The 26,716-nt window shown below is 40.5% G+C and overlaps 1 protein-coding gene and 1 long non-coding RNA gene across 3 annotated transcripts in view; both read left to right on the top strand.

Moving 5' to 3' along the window:
* LOC110967698 (cytochrome P450 26B1) overlaps positions 1–26,716 on the top strand; it is a 44,530-nt gene that overhangs the window by 7,401 nt on the left and 10,413 nt on the right. The window contains exon 2 of the mRNA XM_022217383.2: positions 15,286–15,510. Within this exon, the coding sequence (XP_022073075.1) occupies positions 15,286–15,510 (225 nt within the window). The remainder of the gene's footprint in view (positions 1–15,285; positions 15,511–26,716) is intronic.
* Positions 817–2,400, top strand: LOC127532425 (uncharacterized). Of its 2 annotated transcripts, none has more exons than XR_007939867.1 (3): positions 817–932; positions 1,066–1,141; positions 1,313–2,400. It is a non-coding gene; the product is annotated as an uncharacterized LOC127532425 (long non-coding RNA). The 2 variants fall into 2 exon arrangements; XR_007939866.1 differs by having other exon boundaries at positions 1,066–1,147.

Here is a 26,716-nt window from a genome sequence, read left to right as displayed (position 1 = left end):
AACCCTAACCCTAACCCTAACCTTAACCATCACCAAATCAATGCCTAACCCTAAACAAACGTTTTTGCACTTTTACATTTTTTATTCACAACAATATGGCCAAGAAAACGGTGTTGCCACCCGTGGGGACCTCATTTTAGGTCCCCACCGTAAGACAAGTCCCCACCTTTATAGCAAATAGTCAGGTCAAAGTCCCCACCTGTATAGCAGAAACAAGTACACACACACACACACACACACACACACACACACACACACATACACACACTCGTGTTTTCAGGACTTATCAGGACTTGTGATGAAAAAGCAAAAAATGAGCACATGCCTTTCCCAAGGTCCTGGAGGCCTGGAAGTCAAAATGATTCCACAAACACGCTGTCAGAAATACACCCTGGGTCAGTGTGCCAGCCTCCATTCTGTGTCCGTCCTGCAGTGATGAAGTGTAAATGACGGAGGGCAGAGTAACAACAATCCTGCCGACCAAACTCTCTCCGCCAAACACAGTGATGACAGCTCTCTTCTTCAGCATATTTACAGAATGCAGTGCAGGAACAACTTCAGGTAAAGATTTCTATTTTAGGGCTTTTATTTCTGTGCTGTTTGACCTCTAAAATATGCCTATTCCAAGCTGCATTTGAACTTTGATTCCTGCTAACTTATTAAAGTATTTCTTAAAAGTTCTGAGTGTTTGCCACAAATAGCATCATAGCTGATGTACTTTATGTATTTGGTAAACAAGAAAAGCACTCAGAGAGCAGCACTCCTCCAAGGCTGCTCAGTTGTATCATTTCTGACAGATAAGTCCTCAGCGTTAGAGGGTAAATGTAGTGTTAAAGGGTAAATGTAGCGTTAGAGGGTAAATGTAGCGTTAGAGGGTAAATGTAGCGTTAGAGGGTAAATGTAGCATTAGAGGGTAAATGTAGCATTAGAGGGTAAATGTAGTATTAGAGGGCAAATGTAGCGTTAGAGGGTAAATGTAGCGTTAGAGGGTAAATGTAGCACTAGAGGGTAAATGTAGTACTAGAGGGTAAATGTAGCGTTAAAGGGTAAATGTAGCGTTAGAAGGTAAATGTAGCATTAGAGGGTAAATGTAGCGTTAGAGGGTAAATGTAGCGTTAGAGGGTAAATGTAGCGTTAGAGGGTAAATGTAGCACTAGAGGGTAAATGTAGCGTTAAAGGGTAAATGTAGCGTTAGAAGGTAAATGTAGCATTAGAGGGTAAATGTAGCGTTAGAGGGTAAATGTAGCGTTAGAGGGTAAATGTAGTACTAGAGGGTACATGTAGCGTTAAAGGGTAAATGTAGCGTTAGAAGGTAAATGTAGCATTAGAGGGTAAATGTAGCGTTAGAGGGTAAATGTAGCGTTAGAGGGTAAATGTAGCGTTAGAGGGTAAATGTAGCACTAGAGGGTAAATGTAGCACTAGAGGGTAAATGTAGTACTAGAGGGTAAATGTAGCGTTAAAGGGTAAATGTAGTGTTAGAGGGTAAATGTAGCGTTAGAGGGTAAATGTAGCGTTAAAGGGTAAATGTAGCGTTAGAGGGTAAATGTAGTACTAGAGGGTAAATGTAGTATTAGAGGGTAAATGTAGCATGAGAGGGTAAATGTAGCGTTAGAGGATAAATGTAGCATTAGAGGGTAAATGTAGTGTTGGAGCGTAAATGTAGCATTAGAGGGTAAATGTAGCATTAGAGGGTAAATGTAGTATTAGAGGGTAAATGTAGTGTTGAGCGTAAATGTAGCATTAGAGGGTAAATGTAGTGTTGGAGCGTAAATGTAGCGTTAGAGGGTAAATGTAGTGTTGGAGCGTAAATGTAGCGTTAGAGGGTAAATGTAGCGTTAGAGGGTAAATGTAGTGTTGGAGCGTAAATATAGCATTAGAGGGTAAATGTAGTGTTGGAGCGTAAATGTAGCGTTAGAGCGTAAATGTAGCATTAGAGGGTAAATGTAGTGTTGAGCATAAATGTAGCGTTAGAGGGTAAATGTAGCATTAGAGGGTAAATGTAGTGTTGGAGCGTAAATGTAGCATTAGAGGGTAAATGTAGTGTTGAGCGTAAATGTAGCATTAGAGGGTAAATGTAGTGTTGGAGCGTAAATGTAGCGTTAGAGGGTAAATGTAGTGTTGGAGCGTAAATGTAGCGTTAGAGGGTAAATGTAGCGTTAGAGGGTAAATGTAGCTTTAGAGGGTAAATGTAGTTTCCACCTTGGAGCTGCAGCATTTGTAGGATCTTTGTTTTTAGGTGGATTGTTCCTTTAGCAGCTAAATTGTGCCTTTAGCTGCAGACAGAGGAGGGATTGTGCGTCTGGTGGCTTCATCTATAGTAGGTTCCATTACTGCGGTGTGGCCCGCTGTGTGCTGCATAGCTGTGGTTAAACAGTCCTGAAGAGCGTACACACACACACACACACACACACACACACACACACACACACACACACACACACACACACACACACACACACACACACACACACACACACACACACACACACACACACACACACACACACACACACACACACACACACACACACCTCGGCGTATGGAAAGACTTCTGCACCAGTAAAGTCATATAACAGCAGCGGTGCATATAGAGTGTAGTGATGCAGCAACTAGACGCACAATTAATCCTGCACAGGAGTGAGCAGATCATAACATTTCTTCTTCGTCGTTCCTCACTAACAGAGTGTTGGGATCAGTTTGTTTCAGATACATAGTGCATTTAGCGGGCAGTGGAGTGTGTTTGGTGTAAAAGTGTTAACATTCAAGGCAGGGAGGACTCTTCTTCTCTGACCTTTATTCAGACTCCCGTACAGATTCTCTAGACTTGTTTCTTCACCTCTCACTAAATCATTGACTCATGAAAACACAAAAGTGTTGAACTTTGCATTTTGCTGTTTCTTAAATCCGTCTTTTTATCTGCTCGGTTTTCACTTTATTTCAGAAATGTTTCACAACTTTCTGGATTTTTTTTTTAACTTTTTTGGAGTAAAACCTAAACTTGCGTCTCTTTTTTAGTACACTGTACAAAAATAAGTTAAAAAAAGGTTTTTTAAAGTCAGAAAAAAAGTGTTCAAATATCTATTAAAATATATATTTTTGCTGATTTAAATGCAGTTAAAAAGTTTAACCCTGTAAGATCAAAATATAGAAAAAAACTGCAAAAATAAATTTTAATTAAACAAAAAACTATAAACCCATATAATGGGTTTCACAAGGTTCATTTTACTGTCAGACATAGAAAAAGAAAAATCTGTAAAATATCATTTTTAAAACTTATTTACTGTGTGTATCTGTAAAATAATTACATTTTTAAACTTAAATACGGCAAAATAGTATCGTTTTCTGATCGAATTAGTGAAATAATTACTGTATTCATTCACAGTTTTGGCCTGTTTTTTTAACTGTAAACACATAATTCAACACTATATTGTGTATTTTCCTGTGATTTTTACTATTTATCATCTCAACTTACTCGGAAAAGCTGCGGAATTCCAGACAAAAAAACGCTGAAAATGTTCATGTTCTAGAGTGTATCTGACCACCTCCTCTAGCCCGACCTGTGTGCGCTCAGATCTGGGTTTCTGATGGAAAGCTTCCCTCCTGGTCTGTCCTCGACCTCCCGTCCTCCTCTTGTCCAGATTAGCGGGAGGTTTGGCAGAGCCCTGTTTGCCCCTTCTTCTGGCACAGCCCTGTTTGCCCCTTCTTTCACCCCGAGAACACACTGCTCCCAGCGAGCATCGAGCCCAATGTTAATCCATCCTCTCAATGACCGAGTGTGTGAAAGAGAGGTCGCCTTTTCCTTTTTATACTGCTTATAAACTCCGTATATGTGAGGAAAAGCCTCGAGGTCTTTAGTTTCCTCATTGTTGGCAGATTAACCCGCAAAAAAACAACAATTCCGTACGTTTTTTTTTACTTTATCGACTCTGTTCGGTCCCAAACTCGTTCACGTCACACAAAAGTCTTAAGAAACGGGTTTTAAGAACCAGTTTCTGGAAGTATTTTTTTTCATTGCAGTGTAGTCCTGCACCTCTATAGAAGCAAAAGTTGAACTTCTGTGATTATTTCTGTCACAAAAATGGAATAAATGTTGTCTCCACATACGACAGATATTCAACTATTTCAGCTACTTCCTCCTCTGTTCACCGTTTCTGAGCCACGCTGCTTTTTACTCTCAGTGTAATGCTCCAAACATGACTTAAACTGTCCAAAATGACCCAAAACTTGTCTAAACCTTCTTGAGAACAGTCCAGAAAGTGGTTTGAGCAAAGACTATTTTGGTGAATATTTTAATGAGACATATCGAATTCACCGATATTGATGGGAAAAAAAGAAGCTCAGATTGGGTCAGTTGTACCAGTAGAACATGATTAGTTCGAGCTTTATACCATTTCTGATCATTTTGGACAATTTCTGAATTGTTGTGGGCATATTTTTTGTCATTCTAGACAACTTGGGAGTCAGTTTGGACAGTTTAAAACAATAGTTTGTTGATTTTTTAAATCATTTTGAACTTTTTTAAAAACTTTTTGGACGATCTCAGAAAGTTATGAAGTCATTTAGTTCCTACAACTTGGATTTAGTTCCTAAAGTCTACTAATGCATTTTTTTTTCCATTTCATACCAGTTTTGAATCATTCTGGTAATTTTTTAATACAATTTTGGTGAATTTTTAGCTTGTTGTCGGCATGTTTTGTGATTCTAGACTACTTTTGAATCAATTTGACCAATTTTTGGATTGTTGTGGGCTTTTTTTGTCATTCTAGACCATTTTGAAGTCATTTTGGGCATTTTAAAACAATATTCTGTTCACCTCAACCATTTTGAACATTTTTTTCAAATGTCTGGAGATATTTTGTCTTTTTGGACGAGTCTTAAAAAGCTACAAAGCTATATGCAACTTGAATTTAGTTTGAAATTTCAGAATTTAAATGTCAATAAGAAGTTAATGCAACATTATTATGGAAAGACACCCCAAAGAAATGATGTTTTCTCGTTAGAGCAGTAGGTTTTTGCAATCGTGCATGACATTAAATGCTGTGAACCGGTGGTTTAATTAGTTTTTAGACTCTTTTAAACCAGAAGATGAACAGCAGCAGTAGTACATATATAAATGTGTGTGTGTGTGTGTGTGTGTGTCGGGGTATTAGCTGGGGTCCCGGGGTTAGTGCTTAGAGAGTTTTCAACAACCATAATCTCCCTTTCTCTGCTGTCCCCGGGTCAGGGGCCAGGCCCTCTCGGCTCCATTCTCCGGTTCTTTGGCTGAACCGTCCCTCGTCCTCGTCCTCTAATCCGTCCAGCTCCCCGCCTCCTCCTCCTATGCCACGCTCGTCCTCCTCCTCCCCGTCCTCCCGTCCTCCCCTCTCGGTGTCCCTGTGATGTGGTGGCGTGACCGTAAAGGGACGGGGTCCATTGTGGGCCCCGGGACCGGTCCTAAAGCTCCAGCGCTGGTTCCTTGGTATCTCTGGCAGCGGCTGAATGATTGACGCTTGAAAGGAAAGCAGGAATTCCCTCACAGCCTTTGACCTCGTTTCCTCCCTCTCCTCCTTCTCTCGCTTTTCGTTTTTAACCTTCATCCCAGACGTTTTTTCTTCTTTGTGTTTCCGGATCAGATCCGTCAGTCAAACATAAAAACGAGACTCCGACCTGCTCAGAATCAGCTGATTGTTAATCTACAGTAACTTCAGTGGATTTAATGAAACCATGCAGTTCTACCTTCATACTGTGGATCTATCAGAGTTACAGGCCTCTGAAGTACAATTCTGTCCCTTCAAATGACTTTTTTCTTCAGTTTTGAGGCCTCATAACTTCATACGTTCAGGAGATATTAGAAAATTAACATCTAGAAGATGATTCTGGTGTCAAATTTGTGTAAAAATGACCCGATTCTTGTCTAAAAAGACAAAAACTTCTCCAAAGTGACTCAAGATTTGTCCAAAATGACTCAAAACCTGTCCAAGCTGACTAAACTTTAGTTCAAATTTGTCCAGAATGATTCATCTAACATCTCAAAAAACGATGAAAAATTTGTCCAAAATCATTCAGTTCTTGTCCAAAATGACAAAAAAAGTCTCTAAAACGACTCAAATGAAGAGGAGTCTTCAAGGAAATGGACGTTTGAAGTTTTTCTTTCAATCAAATTTGTCCAAAATGACCAATTATTATCTAAAAAGACTAAAACTTCTCTAAAGACTCAAAAATGAGTCCAGAATGACTCAAAAAAAAGAGAAAATGAATCGTGTCTATCAGATGATCCTGGTATCTTCTGTGTGTAAAAATGCTCCTTTCATTGTCTAGAACTTGTTCTGACCAACGACCAATCACACATGCTGACATGAGCCTTAAAGTTTACCCAGAATGCACTTTGTAAAGTTTTCTATGGTGAATTATCAGAAAACAGAAACACATCCAGGGAACCAATGACTGTTTCTGGGACTTTCTATAATAAACAACGTCAAACCCAACGATTGTTGTAGAGAAAAACAGATTTAGTGTTTAGATTGTGACACCTGGAGTGGATGTAAAACTGATCTGGTGTCAGTTTTTACCATCTGACTGACCTCCATCTCCCTCCAGCTGATCTCCACGGATTCACATCTTCATGTCTGTAATGAGAGGAAATAACTGGTCTGAGTCTGTCCTCCAACAGTTCAGTTTAATTCATCAGAGACAACCAAACATCTGCTGGTGTTTGAGCTCAGATGAAGTAAAGATGGTTTCTATCGTGGCAGAGAGCAGATAGTGAAGCTAATGTTCTGTCCTGACTGCATTAATGCTGATAAAACCACGGGTTTGGCAGGAAAACTGGATTTACCTGAAGATTCAACATATTCAGATCACTGTAAATTAACTCCATGCAAGAATTAAAATAAACATTTAAACCATTAATTATGTTTTATGCTGCAAATCTCATTCATAAAAAAATATCCACCCACTGAGCACCAAAACCTGACACTGAGTTTTACACTGTTCCGTCAGTTTATTTACGTTTTATTTTCTATCACACATACATGTAAATATACAGATATACATTTTTTAAAATCACAATAATTGCACCATTTATGAGCGACACAAACTGTAAAAACAGAAACAATCAGTTTCTGTGTTTTAATGGATAAAATTCTCCACATCTGAGCTTCAAATCATGCTTTTTTTTATTCAGTATATCTCATTTAAAAATTAACCAAAACCCCCCTGTTTGCTGGAACCAGATTGTGTGAAAAACTAAAAATTTAGCGTTCCTCGATGCAACAGAGAAGCTATGACTGACTCAGCTGTGAACAACGGTCAGCTGAGGAAAAATCTGAGTTTTCAGGTGAACTGCAGGCAGTGTTTCTGTAAAACTGCAGGACGGAGCAGAAAAAAACACTCAAACTGCAGCTTTAGGGTTAAATCAGTGAGTTTATGAGCATGAAATAATGAATAAATCCTCTTTAGATCACATTACATCCATCTGACAGACATTCAGAAACAACTAAACCAAAGTGAAAGCGTCTCTTTTTACTCTTTCTCTTCTGTTTTCCCTCTCTGCTCCGTCTGAGGATCACCTGAACATTTCTACTTTTCTATTTCATAACTTCCCCCGCTAGCCGGCTGATCTGAGTAAACATAATTAGCTGTGTTTTTTGTCTTGGCCCAATAAAAGAGTCATTTGTTGGACATTTCCACTGCGCTACAAAGAGGACCTTTATAAGGCCGGGCCCCGCTGGCCCTCAGGCCAACCCCAACAGAACACACGGGTATTTTTAGCTCTGAGAGGGGGCTTATGGACGGACGGAACAAGAGTCACGACAAGGCTTCATGACGTTTGCTGTGGGTTTCTCTCCTTCACTGAGATCCTAGTAAAATATCTGAGAAATGTGAGCTAAAGAGATTCCAGCAGAAACAAAACTTCTTTATGAAACGCTGATCGTAAGCTTTCTGTCATCTGAGCGTCAGGGTTCAGGTTGAGGATTTCACTTTTATTCTGAAGTTAAACTGAGAGAGAAGTGTTTAAAGTCTGTAAAGCTCTACTTCCTGTTCATTTTGTGGAACATTCCTACAAAGCAGAACACTAAAGGAGGAAACGTAAAAGTGAAAATGCCGATGTGCAGTTTGAGAAATTAGACAAATATTAATGTGGCAATCAGAGAAAAATGTTCATTTCTCAGCATTTTTGTCATTTATAGTCACATTTATCAGCATAAAATATGTCATTATTTATACTTAACCCTGTAAGACCCAAACGAGAAAGAAGAGAAAAAATAATACTTATATATAAAGTATTATTTTTTATTACATATATATATATATATATATATATATATATATAAAGACATGATCATAATCAACATAAAACATTATTTTAATAAAAATGTATGCAGATATATCCCATGGAATTACAGACTGAATTTCGCCTCGGTGTTCTTTTTCTCAACAAAACGTTTCAACAAAACCAAATGTGGAAGACAAAAAACTAAAAGCATCTAAAGGAGAATCCAAGTTTTTCACATTTACGTTGGAGGATATAAACCTACAGAGACACTTTCCCAAATCATTTACTGAACAATCGTGTTTATTTGCCGTCATGCATCGAATGTTCACTAAGAACGCCGTTTAGTAAACTGGGATGATTTAAAACACTGAAAATATGGTGTTATTTGTACTTTAAATGTATCTAGAACAAAGTCAAAGTGGGACGCTTCAGCTTTCAGCCACATTAGCTGAACACAGACACGTATGTGAGTTAAAGGCTGCGATCCAACCAGAAAACAGCTCAAACAGCTCCACTCTGAGCTCCTAAACCAAACTCTGCTGCTGTCCGTGCACACATCATGTTTTCAGTCGACTCGTACGCCTCCGAGTTGCTTAGCGACACGTCCGCAAGAAGAAAGAAAGCCTTAAAAGTTTATGCGGCCGTCATTAAGAGAAACCTCGCTCTGGTTTTCAGCTCACAGTCTGTTGCCTGTGACCTCGGTGGTAGAATCCGCCGTAATGTTGTGGGAGCAATTTTGGTTTTGGGTTTTCTTTTTTTTTTGAGTGTTTACAGTGAAGGAGCTGCTGGAGTTTGGAGGGAAAGAGGTCTGTATGTTGGTCATTACATCACGACTTTCCATTCTCGCCGTGTGTTTGGAGGGGAGGGGGGGAGGACACTTCTCACCTTTTCAGCTAAATGTCACCCAGACCACACCCCTGGCACCCACATTATCCTAGCTCTACTTTACGCCTCGTTTTTGAGGGTTTTTTTGTGCGTGCAGAAAGAAACTGTATGAACAGAGACGCACACACAATCGAGCCAATCTGATGCTGTATCTCAGAGTGTGAAAGGAGGCCTTGTCTGGCCGCCTGAGGAACTCCCTTTGAATCAGCCTGTGTGTGTGTGTGTGTGTGTGTGTGTGTGTGTGTGTGTGTGTGTGTGTGTGTGTGTGTGTGTGTGTGTGTGTGTGTGTGTGTGTGTGTGTCGACAGGCCTGCCAGGCAGACATACTAAACCACTCTACATCCATGTGGCAGCAAAATGTAGCTGGAAAACAACCTCAGTCTAACACACACACACACACACACACACACACATTAACACACACACTCACACATTAACACACACACTCACACACACCCTGAGGGCTGCAGAGGCCAGCCGGCGACCTGGTGTGTGTGTGTTAATGTGTGTGTGCGTGCCGCAGCAGAAAGCGGAAGTGTACAGGAGCTGTGAAAACACTCCGGGTCAACAGTTTGTACCCGGACTGATCAACGGAGGCCGAAATGTGTAGAGGAGGCGCATGGAGACGGGAGGAAAAAAGTAAAACAGCTCTAAAAATACACTCTGAAAGTAAAAATGACTCAAAACTTGCTTAAAATGACTTAAAAATTGTCCAAAATGAATCAAAACTTGTCCAAAATGACTTGAGAATGGTCCAAAATGACGAGAACCGTTCCAAACTGACATTAAATTTGTTGAAAATATTAATAAAATTGTCCAAAATTACTCAAATTGTCCAAGATGACCCGAAATTTGTCCAAATTGACTTGAAAATGATGCATTATTGCAGAGAATTAGTCCAGAATGACATGAAATTTGTCCTAAATGACTCTAAAACTATCCCAAAGACACAAAAATGATCCAAAATTACGAGAAACAATCCAAACTGACATAAACCTGTTGACAATGATCCAAAACTTGTCCAAAATTACTCGAAACTTGTCCGAAGTTACTCGAAAATTGTCCAAATTGACTCGAAAATTGTCTGGGTCAATCTATAGCTGAGGGACTTTTGAATTAGAGATGGAAATCAGCCGTGCAGCTACGATTTCTCATATTTACATGGAAATATACATTAATGTGAACTGTCCCATTTAAATAAAATGAAATAAAACTAATTAAAGCTGCACCGTTGAACGAGTCCTCCATCCCTGCTGGTCAGCGAATCCAAGCATGGTGTGTCCTGACGTGTGCGCAGAGTTTCACACATTCTCCAGTATTTTTAGGCCTTCAAAGGTGAGATTGTTTTATGAAAAAAACACAGGTTTCAATAGTCTTAATAACATTCAGTGGTCGGACCCTAATTAAAGCTGCAAGCAGCGTTGAACGAGTCCTCCATCACCGCTGGTCAGTGAATCCAAGAATGGTGTGTCCTAATGTGTGTGCAGAGTTTCATGTGTTTTCATGTATTTTTAAAGTGCCAAATTTGAGTTTAAAAGACGGGAAAATAATTCACAGTCAGGTTTCACCCTTCTGTGCTCGGACCCTAAAAACATGAAGTGAAATTAGACATCAGGAACGCTGCTCTCTACGACTACACAGAGCAGGACACTGCTGGGTGTAAATAAAATAACACCTCCAGGTCTTCACATCTGAAGGAGCTTAAGTGCAATTACAAATGCAGCGACAGAGGCGGGGCCGAATGCTAATTAGCAGCATTTTTCATCTATAAAAGCAGTCTGGCAATCAGAGTTTTCAAAGCAACATGAAACAGCTAGCAGAGCCGCGGAGAGGCCGAGGCATCTGTGCTCAATTTAGGCCGAGTTCACACAGAGAAACGTCAAGATGTGAGGAAAAGAAAGGCAGAAAGAGCCGAGAAACACGTAGAAAGATTTGAGTTCTAGGACTTGGTGTTGGACGTCGGCTCAACAGGTGTTTGGCGTGTAGTCTTCAGGTTTTGTTACACAGAAGTTCAGTCGAGTTGAAAGTAAACCTGAAGCTATCTTAAAAGACGGTTTTGCTGCAGAAGGAATCAGGACTAGAAGAAGATGCTGGAATCAGACGTATGTGAGGTGATGAGTAAAGGTTGTGGTCTGGTTTGGTAGCTGATGTTCAACTCCTGCCGACCTTCTTCTCCAGCTTTCCTGCTCCTGATTGGACAAACGACTCGAGAGCTGTCTGCTGCTGGATTTCAAGTCGGACCAACATGGTGGCCCAAACTTTCTTTTTATTACGAAAACAATTCAGTGAAAAGTATTTCTGAAAGCCTTAATCTGCTGAATCTGTCCTGGTTTTAGTTCACAGATGGCTAGTTTAGATGTTTGACCAAAGTTTCGCGATGTGTTGGATCTCTGCACGCTGCATCGAATTTGCATAACGTAGTTGAGTCTACTTCATGCACATGAGCTGCGGGGAGACGCACCACACTGTTGTGTAGAACATGTATACATGTTGTATGTGTGTGTCCGTGTGTTTTATATTTTTAGACTTGTTGGTACCGGATGACGATCGGGTGATAGTTTCCTGGTGGTGATCTGCTGATCACTTTACCTTATTTTGCTCATGTTTCATTCTGATGTGAAAAACAAGAGTAATTATTGATAATCTTTGTGACTCTCATGGGTTTATTACGGGGATCCCTGGTTGTGAATCTGAAATCTGAAATGGTACATTCCCACAATGTCTCATGAGATTTCTGATATATTATAAAAGCCTTTTCTAATCTTTGTTCAGCTCGATCATAAAAGGGTTGTTCAATGCCGTGTGTTTTGCATAAACAATGAATGGGATGTGGGAAATTGAAAGATCTAGTGGACATGTATGTTTAGCCCTGACCCTCGTGTCGTCCTGCGGGTCAAATTGACCTGTTTTAAAGTTTGAATATGTGCCAAAAAAACATGAATTTTTGGATTTTTTTAGATGAGAAAACAATATTTTTTGGTGCCTGTAAATGAAGACAACAAGAGGGTTCAGGCAGAAAATCTGCTTCTTTCAAATGTGACGGCAATATTGTTAAACATGAATATAAAACACAAAGGATGGAGCATAAAAACTATTTTACTAAACAGCAGCCTGAAGAAAGCTCCTTTTTCATGGCTTCATGAGGCTTCATGATCACTTTGACTCAAAATCAGTCGTTGTGTTTCTGTAATCACCAGCTAGGTTCATATTTAGTTGATTTTATCTGTAGCGACCCTTTATTAACCCTTTAATGCACAACATGGGTCAAAGTGAGCTATATCCCATTGAATATGGGTCACTTTTGACCCATGTTGCACATTAAAGAGTTCAGTTCATCACTGACTGGACTCTGAGCCACGAATCAAACCTGAATCCCCGCATGAGATTTGAAACTGTCTTCAAACACAAAAGCAGAAAGCATCCAGAGCTGAAGACACAAACTAAAACTCGCACAAAAACACGCGACACATGACCGAACGCACACACGACACACAAAGACGTTCTGACGCAGAAAACACTAAAAAAACTCTGAGGCAGGAACGAAAGAACAACGTGGAGCTGAAGCTTCGTACGGCAGCTCGTAGTGTGTGTTTACATATATTACCCTCAGTGTGTGTGTGTGTGTGTGTGTGGCTCACGGTTGTGCATATCTCTTTCCCCTCGAGTAAACTGGGGTCAAACCAGTTAGTGTTGTCACGGCAATTTGCAGTTGGGCCTCTGCGTGTTTGTTTGCTTTGCACGTTTTCTTTTTTTGGAGTGAATTTTATGAATCTGGAGTATGTGTGTTTTTACTGTATGTGTGAATGCTGCCATGTGAATGCTGTGTTGTGCGCTGTACGCTGTGTGTGTGTAACGCGGTGAGCAGGCTTCAGGCTGATGTATATTCTCTTCACTCAAACAGCCCATTTACAGTTCTGGGGTCGGCTCCCTCTCGCTCTGCCGTGACCCGGCCCGTTCAGAGGTCAGCGTCAAAGCAGAACCCAGGTCAGCTCGCTAACTGACTCCAGCTCCGTCCTCTGGGGCTTCAGCTGATGGCAGCGCTGCTCAAGCTCGGGTTCGGGGTCCTGAAACGGGCATTGTGGCTCCGTTGGGTGGGTCGTAACAGTAGAAAGGCAAAAAGATGTTTTCCTTTTGCTCTGTGGCAAGAAACTCAGGGCGATTTACAGCTAATTGTCATACTGTTCTTGGATTTAAAATCAAAAAAATCTGAAAAAAGTTCCCTCCTGACCACCTTGCTTTACTTTTTCAGACACTGTTGAGCCTGAGAGTTTTAAAATACCTCTATATTTGAAAGATATTTTGTCTATCAGATGATCCTGGTATCTTCTGTGTGTAAAAATGGTCCTTTCATTGTCTAGAACTTGTTCTGACCAACCACCTATCACACATGCTAATAAGAGCCTTAAAGTTTACCCAGAATGCACTGTATAAAAAGACTAAAACTTCGTCCAAAATGACCCAAAACCTCTCCAGACTGACTACATTTTTGTCCAGATTTACTCAAAATTTGTCTGACATGACAAAAAACATCTCTAAACTGACAAAAAATGTTTCCAAAATGACTAAAATGTATCTATAATGATCATAAACCTCTCTGAAAACCTCAAACGAAGATGAATCTTCAAGAAAATGCACGTATTGGAAAATAACTTCTCTAAAATGATAAAAAAAAAAAATGTGTCCAAAATCATCAAAAAGTTCTATGAAATGACTAAAATGAAGAGGAGTCTTCAATAAAGTCATTAAATCTACTAAAGTTACCGTAGATGAAGAATCAGCTGATTCTGAGGAGATCAGAGGGGAACTTTGTTTGACTTTCCAGGGAAAGACTGAGGCATTACATTAGACATAAACTGGTTCATAAAGTTAAATATTGAAGGGCTGTGCGCCAAAAACAGGTTGAGTTCTGCTGAATAAGAAGTTAAATATTCAGACAAACACGGGTGAACTGTGGCTGAAACTGATTCCATTTAGGAGCCACATCAGTATTAAAGGAGTTTCTTTTACTGCATTTGAAGACTGAGCTGAAAATGTTTAGACAACCTTTAACCTTCACTGTTGATGTTAAAGCTGATCTCAGATCGTGTCCTAAAGGCAGCTTAAATCAGTCTTCATCATATTAACCTGATGCACACAGGCCTCTGGAACATCTGCAGTTTCCTTTTTCCCTCCGTAACTTTTAGCATGTGGAGAATCAGCAGAAACAGTCTGTTCGGGCCCCAAACCACAGAAAGAAAAAATACTTTCAGAGATGAAGATCAAAGCTGCAGTGAAGGTCACGTCCTGAAGACTTTTAAATTAATATCAACTGTAAAAATCCGTTAAGACGGGCTTAGAGAAGCAGGAACTTTTGGTCAGGACAGTGATGAAGATGATTCAAGTTACTGAGTTTTAGAAACCGTAGTAATTCACCAACTTTTCTACAACATTTAACCTCTTAACATCCACTATTTTTTTATGGAAAAGCTCATAAATGTTAGACAGAATGGATGTATGGGACTTCTTTTTAAAGGTAGCATCTTAACTTAATTACCTGAAACTACATCTGTTCAAACATTGCTCGACAAAACCTTCTTCTGTGGTGCCCTTGTTTAGAATACCTCATATCTGATACACAACCACTCAGACCTCTGCCACTATCCACGGACCTTCTACGTCTGGTCGACTACACCTGCAGGAAGTTTCAGACCTCTGGGCCAAACTTGATGGGATCTTGAGAATTCTGTGAAATTAATGGAATCATTGAGGTTTGGAGAATCTAACCATGTGTAGGACGAGAAGCTTAAAGGGTGTAGAAGCAGGGTGGAGTGTTTGGGGATTTCCTCCAAATAACGTCTTGCACTTTCTGCAGGACCAGTAAGGGGAAATTCCATCTTGAATCCAAATTCCTCAACTTTAAAAGGCCTTCTCTTCATTTTACACCACTTGATCAGTGTTTCAGGGTGTCCCGTCTGAATTTGTGTGACGTTGGTGGTTTTGCTGATGCTTCTTGGGCTAAAAAGTGAGATCTGAGTGAAGCTACTTTGTCGTGCCTCTTTCAGACCCACAGCAGTCTGATCTCTGTCCTTACTCCTTTACTGTATTGTACTCTGGTAAAATAATTTCCTCCGGGATGAATAAAGTAGATCTAATCTTATCTCCTGTAGGGTTCGGGCTTCCACGCGTCGCGGAGACAGAAGTACGGCAACGTGTTCAAGACCCACCTGCTGGGTCGACCTCTGATCCGGGTGACGGGCGCCGAGAACGTCCGGAAGGTCCTGATGGGCGAGCACACGCTGGTGATGGTGGACTGGCCTCAGAGCACCTCCACGCTGCTCGGACCCAACTCGCTCGCCAACAGCATCGGAGACATCCACCGCAAGAGGAGGAAGGTCAGGACTCCACACTGGATGTAGATGTTTGCATGTGGGTCACCATATAATGATGGGACTTTCTGTGTCATAGTTGACATTTTTGCTGTTTTCAGGACTAAAGTCAACATGGCTACCTATAACCAAACACCACATGGCATTTTTAGAGAAAGATTCTTCAAAATATTACATATACAATCGAGTAAAATTAAAACTGAAAGTTATTTATAAAGATATTATGGTAAACTGCCACAAAACGGCACAAAAGAACCACAAAAAGATAAAAAATGTCCACACAACGGACTGAAAATGACAAAAAATGACAACAGAAAAACACAAAATGACTATGAGACACACAATTATCATATAAAGATACAAAATGACAAGAAGCACACAAATTACCTATAAGAAATTGTAAAATGACCACAAAAACACCTAAAATGATCACAACCAGACCGAAAATGGCCACAAATGCTCACAAAATGACCACAAAAGATCTAAAATGCCCACAAAACAGTCTCAAAATGACTAAAAAAGAAACAAAATGTGCACAAAAAGACATGTAACAACCACAAAAAGACAACATTTCCACAAAAATGCACAAAATGACAAAAAAGACACAAAATGACCACAGAAAAACACAAAATGACTCAGTGAGACAGATTATTATCATAGACACACAAAATGATGAGAAAGACACAAAATAACTACAAAAAATGCAAAAGTACCACAAAATCACCTGAAAATTACCACAAACAGACTGAAAACGGCCACAATGGGACCCAAAATGACCACAAAAATGCACGAAAAGACCTAAAATGTCCTAAAACAGTCTGAAAATGACCAGAAAATGCACAAAATGAGCACAAAGACAGAGAAAATAACCACAAAAAGACACAATTTGACCACAAAAAGACACAAAACGATGTCTAACAAATTGCTTAAAAGTGCAACGAATATTAAAAAAATGAATGCTATATTTCAAAATAAAGCGGTTGCATCGCTGTATGCTTCAAATTTGTCCATGTAAAAAAGCTGCATAATATTCTTTGGAATCACAGGAAGTTGATTTGGAGTCTGAACATAACCTGTACAAAAATGAAAATAAATAAAACAACATTAAAAAGGACAAATGTCTTGTTTTGTCCTCAATCCAAAGATATTCGATCAACTAATCTACAGTACATTATCAGACATGCACTAAGAGCTGGAAAACCCACAAAAACAGTCTGCATTCTGCTTTTTGGTTCCTCTTTTTCTCCAGGTGCATTTTTAGCTGCATTTTTGTCATTTTAAAGTCATTTTTAATCCTTTTGGACATCATTTGTCGTTCTAGATAAGTTTGAAGTGAATTTGTACCATTTTTAAGTCAAACACTCATCAATATTCATGGTGACAGTCAGCAGCAGAGACAACACTCCGACACAGACACGACTGTGAACAGATCTGCTGCACAAAGAGGAAGGTAGGACACACAAACAGAGAGGCAGTATCAGTGTAAAGCTATCCAGCCTTATCAGCAGCGTCCTGGCTACTGAAGCGTGAGAACGAGGCCTCCATCACTCCATCCTCTCCTCCACTCATCTACATGAGGACAGAGAAGCTGCCTTTTACCTCCTCTGCTTCATTTCTGTCATTCCTTCCGGACTCTGCCTATTATCTTCCACTTTCTCTCTCCTTTTCTGTGCCAGGACCATTTCAGGTAATCAGCCACTTACCTCTCCCTCCCATTATCCCCTTATCCCCGGGGCGCATACCTCCGTCTCCCTCAAACACACAACGTCACAGATAAACACACAAAGACTGGCAACAACAACGAGCAGAGTCTGCTGTGTTTTCCTGTAAATCAGTCGCTCATTTTCCCCCTCCGCAGAGGGAGGAAGGGGCTGGGAGGCGGGGTCGGGTTTCTGAGCCGCGGTGCCCGGGGACGGCGAGGGGTCGGCTGGGTCTAATCTGAGCTCTGATCCCCTCTCCTCTCCCTGGAGACCCCCGCACTAACCTCATGTAATGATCCCTGATTAGGAAGGCTGCCTCCGACACGGCACAAAGAGGGGCTTTCTGTGGGGGCCGACACACTCGGAGGCATATGTGCACACACACCTGCCCCGGTCGCAACGCTAGCAGCCGGAGACGAGGTCAGGAGAGCTGCTCAAAGTCGCACGTTTCTGACAAGACAAGACTAAAACAAGCTGGTTTCTGAGATCTGAGATGCCGAATCCTGTCCTGAGGAAGAGCCAGAAGAGCAACCTGGTGTATGCAGTTAAATGCAGCGAGGAATGCTCAGATCTCTACATAGGGGAAACCAAACAGCCACTTAACAAGCGCATGGCTCAACACAGGAGAGCCAGTTCCTCAGGACAGGATTCGGCAGTCTTCCTTCACCTTAAGGAAGAAGGACACTCGTTTCAGGACACCAGTGTTCAGATTTTGGACAGAGAGGACAGATGGTTTGAGAGAGGAGTGAAAGAAACCATCCATGTCAAAGTAGAGAAGCCATCTCTGAACAGGGGGGGTGGTCTGTGACATCATCTTTCGCCAATTTACAATCAGGTCCTTTCAAAACTCCCCAAAAGAACGACTCAGCAGACTCATGCTAATGACCACCATTAGCACACGAGGGCTCAGTGACATCTGTGCATTTCAACGACCCCCACCGATACTCACAACCACCATTGTTGAGTAGTCAGATGAGTTTTGTATCGGTCGTTGGAATAACAGCCCTGGACACACCTCACAGAGGTTTAACACTTGAAATCCCAGGTTTTGCCATGTTTCTTTACTCCCAGAACTGTGCCAGATGGCTCTGGCTACTGTCTATTCATTTTGAAATGAGGACCATTTCTGAGGAATGTGAGCACGGTCCCTGATAATGGCTGGTGATCAACACTTGGAATCCCAGGTTCAAGTGGTAATGCGCACACTAGTGCCTCGCTGTCATAACAAAAGCGTCTGTAAACCAGGGATTAGTGCCAAGTGGCTCTTCTCTGGGGTGCAGAGATATATGTGCCAAAGGGCTCAGGGCTGGAATTCCTAGTGTTAAAAAGCTGAGGCAACACCAACCACCACCAGAACTGAAGAAGCCTCTTGGATGAGAGGAGAAATGTCTTCAAGGAACTTTCTTAAAGTCCAGTGCATTGATTTAAACTACTTTGGATGTGTTAGCTAATGGTGTTGAAAGGCTCATTGATGATTAGAAAACCCTTGGCAGGCAGAGAGCATCATGGGAATTTAGCTAGCAACGGGCACCATGACAAAGACTAACGAGGTGGTTAAAGACCTCCAACCAGAGCTCACGAGGTTAAGAGAAACTGGCACTGACTAGAATGGTAAAATTAGCAGAATAATGCTATATTTATCTAGAAAATAATCAACAGCTAGCATGCCTAGTTTCCTTCTAAGATCTCTGCCCTCCCTTTACACACCTGACGTAAACAAATGATACTGAACTCAGTACAGTTTCTGGATTGAACGTAGCTTCCTTAGAGGTTGTCGAAACTCAAAAAGATTGAATGTTGTGAGCCCAAACATTATTATTATTTAAAGTGTGCAGAGAGAAAACACAGAGACTGGATCGTATTTTCCTTCAACACGTGCCTCTGTAGAGCAGGTGGCAGCTCCAGAGCACTTCAACAGGACATGCGTCTGCAGTCTGAATCAAAGAACAGACTGACGGTGATACTAGAGGAGGTTGAGAGGTCATCTGGGCACATGATGTAGGTGTTTGTGTTGGCCGCTCTCCCTCCTGTTTTCTGGATGATAAAACCGAGTCGACAGACAGAAGCGAAACAACATCGGCCGAGAGAAAGAATGAGCAACGTTCTTTTACTGTCTGACCCACTGGACCAGAACTGCTCCTCCTGCGGTTTTCGTTCGGAAAAACAATCTTCACACAGCACATTAGAGCCAGCCAGTTTCCATATAACCCCGTGTTAAGCTAGGAAACTAAGTCTCTCGGAGAACCGCAGCGAACTGGGTTTTCCACTACTGGCCGAGCCGGGCCAAACGAGGCCAGCCAGGACTTACACATCATCCTTGACCGAAAACAGCATCAGATATCCGCACTTGTGCAGCAAACACACACACTTTATCACGTATTTGTGAGAGCTGGTGGACAGTCTGAAGCACTTCATGGTCTGAAACCAGTTAAACAAACGTGAGCTGTTGGACTCTATGCAGCCTGCACACTGTAAAAAATAAGCAGATTTGATCTTTGTTCTCTGAGCTTATCATAACAGACAGATCTACAGATGGGGAACCTTCCTTCACCTGGTGAGGCTCTAGAAGCTGATAGAGCTCACAGTGAGGTGGTAAACATGCAGTTCTTCTATCATGGAGCAGATCCAAACACCGTGCTGACTGTGGCAGCCTCTTCTCTATTTTCACCTTTCTGACAGCTCTCACTTCATCTTTTCTGCCCAGATTCCCTCATTCCACCTCTTTCTCTCCACATTTTCCTTCCACACTTGTTTTTCTTTCTTTTGGAACCTTCGGCTCCATTCCTAAATTTAGGAGAAGCAGAAACAGAGGCAGGAAAAACAGGAAGAGATTAAACCTTTAATGAGAATCAATCAGAGCATCAAACCTCTTCAGGATCAGCTGCTTCTTCATCTACAGCAACTTTAGCAGATTTAATGAAGAGTTTTACCTTTGAACTTTGAGCATCAATATTATGGGATGTATCATAGTTTGGACAGTAAAACTTTTGGACAAGAACTGAATCATTTTTTGAGATGTTTTTGTCACATTAGACAGATTTTAAGTAATTTTGGACAAATCTGGGCAAAAGTTTATTCAGCTTGGACAGGATTTGGGTCATTTTGGAAAAATCTTGAGTGACTTTTGAGACGTTTTTGTCCCTTTAGACAAGAACTGGGTCATTTTAGACAAATGTGGTTGAGGGAAAACTTCAAATAGTTTTCCAGCATGTGCATTTTCTTGAAGACTCCTCTTCATCTGAGTCATTTTAAAGAACTTTTGATCATTTTGGACACATTTCTAGTCATTTTAAAGATGTTTTTGTCATTTTGGACAAGAAATGAACGATTTTTTGAGACATTTTTGACATAGACACATTTTAAGTAATTCTTGACAAATTTAGACAAACGTTTAGTCAGCTCAGACAGATTTTGGGTCATTTTGGATGAATCTTGAGTCACTTTGGACAAAGTTTTAGTCTTTTTAGGCAGTGCATTCTGGGTAAACTTTAAGGCTCTTATCAGCATGTGTGATAGGTGGTTGGTCAGAACAAGTTCTAGACAATGAAAGGAGCATTTTTACACACAGAAGACACCAGGATCATCGTATAGACATGATTCACTCTGTGGAAAAATGTTTTCTAAAGATAAATACAAGACCTGAACCTGAATTAAACCGCTGCAGTTTTGCTGTTGAAGCTATGATGCATCCCATAATATTGATGCTCAAAGCTGGTTGAAGAGAAAATGAACAAAATCAGATAAATTATTTGGACTGTGACGCCTGGAGTGGATGTGAAGCTGATCTTGTTCTGATGAAGTTTTGAGTCTCATGAAGGTAAAACTTTGCATCATAAATAAAGACTCTGTAGATAAAGTCTGTAGTGAAACCAGAGGATCTTCTAGCTGTTGGAGGTGATGCTGCTCTGTCTGCAGACTTCATGTTTGTGCTTCACATCACCAGTAGAGGGCACTGCCAAGTCTAAGTGAGCTGAAGAGTGCTCTGAGTCTCACATCTTCCTCAGCTTCATCAGTGACAGAGGTCAGATTAAAGCCAGAAGATCAGGAGTGCTGCATGAGAAGACTTTAAACAAGACTCCTGCATGTAATATTGTCTGTACCACCACTAATTAGTGCAGTTTTGGTGGTTTTTATACTTTAATTCCAGCTGTAGATGAATGAGATGGGGCAAATTTCCATGAATGTGTTTCTGAGTGGAAAAAAAACATAAAATGCAAAGTTTTTAAATCTAAAATATACATTTGTAGCGTTAATTGTAAGTAAAAGCATCAAATAAATGACACGGACTAAAAAAAACCACTGAAATGTAGTGAAGTCAACTCAAACACTGACATATACACACAGTAAAGTATTAACTACAAACTAGACAGTGTAGGAGTCTTACAACCAACTCACAAAACAGAAAAACTACAAAACATCCCATAATACTGATGCCCAAATGTGGTTATAAGTTAATAAAAAAACAGATTTATTGTTTAGACTGTGACTCCTGGAGTGGATGTAAAACTGATATCTGTGGTCCTCTTGTGTCTGTTTTTTCTTCTTTTCTGCTCATCGTTGTCATTTATTCGTCTCTTCTGTCATTTTCATCAGTTTTGTTCTTCTGTTTGTCGTTTTTGTCTCATTTTTTGTCATTTTGCATCTATTTCTGTTTTGTGTCTCAATTTTCTTGTGTGGTTTCTGTGTTTTTGCGTTTCTTGTCTCATTTCTCTTGTTTTGTGTGATTTTGTTTCATGTTTGTTGCTTCGTTTCTACATTCAAGGCGTTTTGTTTCTTGTGTTGTTTGGCGTTTAGTTTTTTTTTTGTCATTTAGAGTGCTTTGGGGACAGTTTTGTCTCTTTCTGACATGAAACTACGATACATATTACTGCAGGTGAAGAACCAGGTGATTCTTTGGGGTAATTTTGCTTCTTTTAGTGGAGATTTTGTGTCTTTCTGTGGTATTTTCACCTATTACTGTGGTGATTTTGCACCTATTTGTGGTAGTTTTGGCCTCCTTGCGGTAATTTTGCATCTTTCAATGGACTTTTTGTGTCACCTTCTGGTATATTCATCTCTTTTTGTGGTATATTCTCCTCTTTTTGTGGCGTATTTACCTCTTTTGTGGTATATTTTACCTCTTTTTATCGTGATTTGGGTCTTTTTGTGCTGATTTTGTGCTTCTTTGTGGTAATTTTGCCACCATTTTTCATAGTTTGGTCTCTTTTTGTGGTAATTTTCCAGCTTTTTAAATTATTTTAGTTGCAGTTTTTTCTTCTATGGATTTCAAGGACCTGCAACTGTGAAAAACACAGTGTGAAGTTAGAACTTTGCACAGCTTCATTAGGTCTACTAAAGCTCCTGTAGATAAAGAACCAGCTGATTGTGAGCTCAGAAACTGGCAGATTCTTCATGTAGCTGTTTGTCAGTTTCCACCTCTGGAAATGCATTCAGGGCACTCGGCACATGTGTTCCTGTAAGTACCGGAGCAGACGTTTGGATTCGAGCTGCTGTGATTCTGGTTTAAACGCTGATTTAGCCTCCGATGGAGCAGCTCTGCAGAGGTCATGCTAACTCTGTAGTCTCCGGTTCTGATGAAAATCTGTCCAAAATGACTCTAGACTTGTCCAGAATGGCTCCAAAATTGTTCAGCATCACTAAAAATGTCCAAAATGACCAAAGTCGTTTGTTTTTTTAATAAATCAAAACGTGCCTAAATGACTCTAAAATGGTGAAAATGGCCAAAATGACTCAAAACGTGTCTAGAATAACCAAAGAAGTGTCAGAAGATTACCTAATAGTTGTCCAGAATGGCTCAAAAATTGTTCAGAATCACCATAAATGTCCAAAATGACCAAAGTTTCTTTATTCACTTCATTGAAATGTATCTCTAAAAAGGTGGAAATGGCAAAATGTCTGTAAAAAAATATCCAGAAATACATAGAAAATGGTCCTAAATGGGGTGGAATGTGTCTAAAATTACTCATAAATTGTCTGGTTCATGGCGAAGACAAGAAGCTTTAAAGACGGTTGTTTGAGAGGAATACGAAGTGGTTTTTGAAAAAAGAAGGATGGTAGAAGGGGCAGTCAGAGACGGGAAGAGGAGGGAACGCAGAGGAAAGAATAAAGGAGTCTTTACATGTCTGAGGACGCAGCAGCTCGCAGCACTTTCACATAATTTAAGACATATGGACGTTACTGGGACAGTATCAGAGTGTGTTTGTGCTGCAGGACACTCACGTTTCTGTGGAGCAGCGGGACGACTGCTGCCGGTCCGGAGAGGAACGTCCCACGGTGACACTGCATGAAAGCTGGCGTCTGATTGGCAGATGGAGCTGGTGTGACCTGTAGTTACCTTCATGTGTTCATGTGTTGGCCGAGGAAAAACCAAAGTGCCGCTCAAATTGACCAATTAGACGTAATCCGGTGCAGACGGGTTCAATGGTTAAATTCACAGCGTTTTAACGGCGTTGGCTTCACCGGGATTTCCCCAAATCACCGACCAGCCTCTCCTCAGCCGCGGTGTTTAAAGCCTTTATCCTGTTAAAGAGCCCGTATTCTGCTTTTTGAGAGCATTTTCTTTGGAACGTTGGACTATTTTTAGATGTTTCTGGACATTTTCATCATTTTGAACACTGTCTGAACCATTTTGGACAATTTATAAGTCATTTTACATACAATCCACACCATGTTGGACCATTTTCTAAGTCATTTTGGACACTTCCACCGTTTTAGAGACATGTGGACATATGTCACTTTGGTCATTTTGGACATTTTTGGTGATTCTGAACCATTCTTGAGCCACTGGACAACTATGAATTCATCTTTTGACACTTCTCTGATTGTTCTAGACACGTTTGAAATCATTTTGGACATTTTATTTAGAATGTTGGATGATTTGTAGATGCTTGTGGACATTTTCTGTCATTTTGAACAATGTCTGAGTCATTTTAGACACATTCCACACCATTTTCTAAGTCATTTTGGATATTTTGGCCATTTCGGACCCATTTAATGATCTGATCTGCTGAGAACTACTCTGTCTGTATCGTCACCATGTTCCTTCAGATAAAATGTCTTCTAAGGTTTTTTGGGGGTAGGTATGCAAGTCTCAAAATTCAGCCAAAATGTTTGACAGAACTTACATTTGGGTTCCAAACAAGTAAATTCTGATGAAGTCTGAGTTGGTGCAGCTACACCACTCTGAACCCAATCAATGCCATTTAGAGAAAGAGAAAGAGCAAAACTGTATAATTCCTGCAAATTAGTTTGTGCTACAGAATGACACCTCGGTCAGTTCAGTTGTTGGTGGAGCTACCGGCTGAATAACGGAGGTCAGGCCGGTCAGGTCGGGTTCGGTGTGTAATCTCTGCGGTCGGGTTGGACTGCAGGTCATGTAAAGCGATCAGCAGCAGCCTGAGGGCGCGGCGGCAGAGGAAATGTAGCGCTGCTAACGTCTTAGAGCGCTCTGTGATCTGCACTAACCACTCCCTAACACAGCGCTCACATACATGCTGCAGTCAGAGGACTATTGTTCATTCATTCTGAGGCCGGCGGGGCGAGGGAGGGGGCTGGAGAGAGACGGAAAATAAGAGAACGAGTGCCCAACCGATGGTTTGGTGGCTGAACATGGACCTCAGCAACCACAGTTAGCCTTCGCTGGCCGGGACCCGGATCCCACCAGAAGCTCCTTTCTTCCCCCTCAGCCTCCATTACGACTCAATGAGGAGGAGCAGGAATACTCTGCCTTCATAACTGAGTGTCAACATATGGAAAGTATATCTAAAAAAACACACTGTAAAAAACAAACCAAAAAAAAAAATCTGTGAAAATCTGGCAGCAATTACAAAACTGTGGAATATTAGCATCCATAGTTGTTATTATCTTTAATTCAACAAACTAGAAAACCAAAAATATGAAAAATAACAGTTTTTTTTAAAAATGACATTCAATACTGTTAAAAAATCATTTCGGCCATTTCCACCATTTTAGAGTCACTTGGACATATTTCAGTGAATTGAAATAAAGAAACTTTGAACATTTATGGTGATTGTGGACAATTATGGAGCAATTCTTGACAAGTCCAGAGTCATTTTGCACAATTTTACAATAATGAAGAATATATTTTGAGTAATTTTGGACATTTTGTTCAGAGCACTGAACTATTTTCAGACCTTTCTGGGCTTTTTCTGGACATTTATGGTGATTCTGAACAATTTTAGAGCCATTCTGGACAACCGTTAAGTCATCTTTTGACACTTCTTTGGTTATTCTAGCCATGTTTCGAGTCATTTTGGATATGTTTTAGCACTTTGTCCATTTCTACCACTTCTTTGGTTATTGTAGACATGTTTCAAGTCATTTCGGCCTTTTTTTTTTGAACGCTGGACAATGTTTTAGATGTTTCTGGACATTTTATGTCATTTTGAACGATGTCTGAGCCATTTTGGACAATTAATGAGTCATTTTAGACACATTCCACACCATTTTATAACATTTTCTAACAAATTTTTGATATTTTTTTCTAGTATTTTGTCCATTTCCATCATTTTAGAGTCATTTGGACATGTTTTGATCAATTAAAAGTACTTTTTTTGCAGTGTAATCAGTGTTCCAGTCCATGTTTAACAGCTATGGATTCATACTGTGCCATCTTTATGAAACTGAGCGTGTTTTTCTGCACGTATCCCATCATAATTACAAAAAGCAACGTCTGCAGTGTGTCGTTTAGTTTCTCAGCGTGAGCATAAACTGAACCCACTGTGATTAAATAAGAAGTAAACAACCACAGATGAGGTGCAGTTAGGAGTTTTAAGGAGGTTAGATAATAAAGAAGGAGCTCATAAAACACTAATAACAATGTGCTAGCTGACAGAAGTCTGGTCATTTGAAGTGAATTAAAGGCTCCACTGGCCACCAATCACTGAACACCAGAATTCATCTCTAATATAAAATCTGCCCGTTCAGATGTTCCAGTCGTGTTTCATTGAGCAGAAAATGTAAACCATGTGTAGAAGAACTTGCTTGTGAATGTGCTGCATTTCCTTCCTGTGATTTTACGTTTGAATAAAATCTAGTTGTGGAAAATCCGTGGACGGTAAATCGTACGGTTAAATGGACGTCCTCCTAAAAAAGCTGCTCCGCTCTCGTCTGTCCTCATCTACATTTGGAGAATTTGTTTTAGGTGAAGCTCGAAAGGTTAAACGCACAAGAATGTTATTCCTCCAAATAAAGCCGAGCGTCAGGGGCTGATTCATATTAATATAAAAGCCCTATTCTAGTCCTCTCCAGTGTTCTCCACTTTAAATCATTCCCAAGACTGTTTTAGGGGCAGTTTTGTAGGTTAAATCTGATGGAATGTTATTTGTCCAAACAACACTGACGACTGGTGACTGATTCATACGAAGAAATACTACGAGCGGCCAGGAAAGACTTAACTCTGCCCCTCCTCTGCCTCTGTCTGTCTGTCATTCTGCTTCTGCTGACTACAGGGGAAAACCTCCACAATGTATAAGTCAGTAAGGAGCGACAGA

Source organism: Acanthochromis polyacanthus, chromosome 23 (genome assembly GCF_021347895.1).
Source record: "Acanthochromis polyacanthus isolate Apoly-LR-REF ecotype Palm Island chromosome 23, KAUST_Apoly_ChrSc, whole genome shotgun sequence".
NCBI classification, from domain to species: domain Eukaryota; kingdom Metazoa; phylum Chordata; class Actinopteri; family Pomacentridae; genus Acanthochromis; species Acanthochromis polyacanthus.
The sequence above is the reverse complement of the archived record's forward strand: the minus strand, read 5'-3'. Positions and strand labels throughout refer to the sequence as shown.